Source organism: Sinocyclocheilus anshuiensis, unplaced genomic scaffold (genome assembly GCF_001515605.1).
Source record: "Sinocyclocheilus anshuiensis isolate Anshui unplaced genomic scaffold, SAMN03320099.WGS_v1.1 scaffold342, whole genome shotgun sequence".
Lineage (NCBI taxonomy): Eukaryota > Metazoa > Chordata > Actinopteri > Cypriniformes > Cyprinidae > Sinocyclocheilus > Sinocyclocheilus anshuiensis.
Window position 1 is genome coordinate 108,961 of NW_015544129.1, and position 2,570 is coordinate 111,530.

At 33.9% G+C, this 2,570-nt stretch overlaps 1 protein-coding gene across 2 annotated transcripts in view; it reads left to right on the forward strand.

Annotated features, from left to right (window-relative positions):
• Nucleotides 1-624, forward strand: part of smc1al (structural maintenance of chromosomes 1A, like) — a 78,230-nt gene extending 77,606 nt beyond the window's left edge. For both annotated transcript variants that reach the window (XM_016494550.1, XM_016494549.1), the window contains exon 26: nucleotides 388-624. In XM_016494550.1, coding sequence (XP_016350036.1) covers nucleotides 388-468 — 81 coding nt within the window. In that variant the 3' untranslated portion in view covers nucleotides 469-624. The remainder of the gene's footprint in view (nucleotides 1-387) is intronic.
• The last annotated feature ends 1,946 nt before the right edge of the window (nucleotides 625-2,570 follow it).

Consider the following 2,570-nt stretch of genomic DNA (forward strand, 5'->3'; position numbering starts at 1 on the left):
AGAAAGGAAAAATTGAAATCGCATCATATGACCCCTTTAATCATTGCAGTGATGCACATCACCTAACAGTAACTCTGGATAAAATATATTTGTCACTACACTAAATGTTGTAGTTGAAACTACAACCATTACAGATTTCATAATACTCAAATTGACAAAAAAAATAATGGCCAACTTCAGTTGATAACTATTACATATAAATTCAAATTTACCCACTAACATACTCGCATGAAGTGATACTATATATATATACTGTATATAGTATATCACTTATCTCACACATACATACATGCTGCTTTGAAACTGTGCATTGTTGAAAAGCGCTGTACAAATAAAAGTGACTTGACTTTATATGTATGTCACTCATTGTCTGCCTTTCCTCAACAGCAAGGAGACTGCGTCATCAGTAAAGTCCTGACCTTTGACCTCTCCCAGTATCCTGATGCCAACCCCAATCCCAATGAATGAGACATTATTCAGATACCTAGAAACATTTGTCTGTTTTGTGCTGTAGTTTTCAAAGATCAGCTTGACTTTTTATGTTCTCAGTATTTACACATTACAGTCCCTTGCTAGATTTGAATATAATCTTTTTTTTTTTTCCTTAGCACTTGCTTAGTGTAAAACGTGTGTTTTTGTTTAGTGCTTTTTGGCAATCATGTAATTTTGATGAATTTAATGAAACTACATTAGTCTGACTTTTCTAACATTTTTAACTCCGCATGATTGGCTTTAAAGCTTTATAATGTAAAACTTCACAATAGAGGTTATGTAATGACTAAGACCTGCAGTTTAACTCATTGTTTTTGATGATTGGTAAAGGTTTTATCACCATTTTTGTATTGACTGTATTTGTCCTGTATTTGTCCTTTTTAGTATGTTAAGTTTTAACTAATTTTCTCTTGGAAAATAAAATTTGCTTCCCAGTAATATTTGATTACACATGAATGTCTCGTTTGAATTCTTCATCATAAACTTTTTTGTGGTCTTAATGTTGTAATAGACTCGTGCAGCAATTTAATGATATGCAGAACTCATGATAAGGTCACGTAAACACATGCTGTTAAATTAAACCGTTATTTACAGACTGTTCAGAGGTGGCATGGATGAACTGCTTTAAAAAATGAAGAAAAATGCTATAAGGTTTATTGGGTTTTAAATGGACATTAATGGGTTTTTAAAAATAAATGAATATTGAAATTTTTTAAAAATAAAATACTTTAAATATGAAACTAAAACTGCCAGTAGGTGGTGGAAAGTCACTGTCTTAATGAGTGTGTCATTCATTCAACAAAGAGAAACTAAGAAAGTTAAATATTTATAAATGGGTAACTGAATCATTGGCTCACTTGATTCGTTTTTAAACGTTCTGCTGTGGCTTTCTTTTAAACTATTTTTGTTGGTGAAATAGAGCAAAAACAGTACTGACAAAAATGGAACACAATATTAACTTATTGTTTACTAAGCTGTAGTATAAAATCAGTATCTCATTTCTAATCGTGCAGATATTCCAAAAAAAAACTACTTTTGCTAGTGTGGTATTGCTAAACAGAAAAGGCCAACAGAAATAATACAATAGTTTCTGTCCGCACCAACTTTCAAATCAAACCTACACCTTTGCATTGCTATCCTGATCTTACTTAATGGGCTACCATGCTGGCTTTCAATTCACTACTAGTTAGGGCTATGAATCATTTGGTAGACGACTCGATTCGATTCACGATTCATAGGTTTTCGATTTGATTCAAGAATGATTTTTGCAAATTCAGAACGATTTGATTCGATTAACGATTCGATTCTGCATTCTTTAAGTACATTCACAGGATTATTCAAATGCTTCCCCTAAATTCTTTAAATGCTAGTCGGGGCAAATTACACCGCAGCCTTTATGGTTAGAGTTAGAGAAAAAAACACCTTGTCCATTGTTAGATGCTAGTTTAATGATGCTATGGCATGACATGGCATATGTAGAAATGTATATAAGCCAAGATTTTTAAAAAAGAGCTTTAAAAGTATTATGTATAGGCTAACATTTTGTCACACCGGGGGCGTAGTCATCATTTCAGAAGTGACAGAAATGTCAAATACAACAATTTTATGTATGTATTATTTTCTCGAGGGCCAGAGTTGAGGACCCCAGGGACAGAGAGTGTGGCTGTTATGTAATTCCTGTGTGTCTGTTCCAGAGACTTTTATTTTGATGTTCATTTTCATTCTTTTGTATCTGCCTTCTCATACCTTGTGTTTTATTCATCGGGGTAGTCGTGGCCTAATGGGTAGAGAGTCGTACTTGTAACCCGAAGGTTGCGGGTTTGAGTCTCAGGTCTGGCAGGAGTTGTTGGTGGGGGGAGTGAATAACCAGCGATTATATTGTTTTTGCGTTACTTTTTCTTATCTAGCCTGTGCTTGCGTGTTTGTTTTTAATATAAAGAGTACTATTTTTGGCAAATGTAAAAGGCCTTTCACACCAAAAGTGAAATAAATAAGCCTCGGGCTGAAGGAAATGCTAATTTTAAAAGCTCAAACAAACCTTTCAACTGTGCTGTCAGAGACACACAGAACATGCAGAT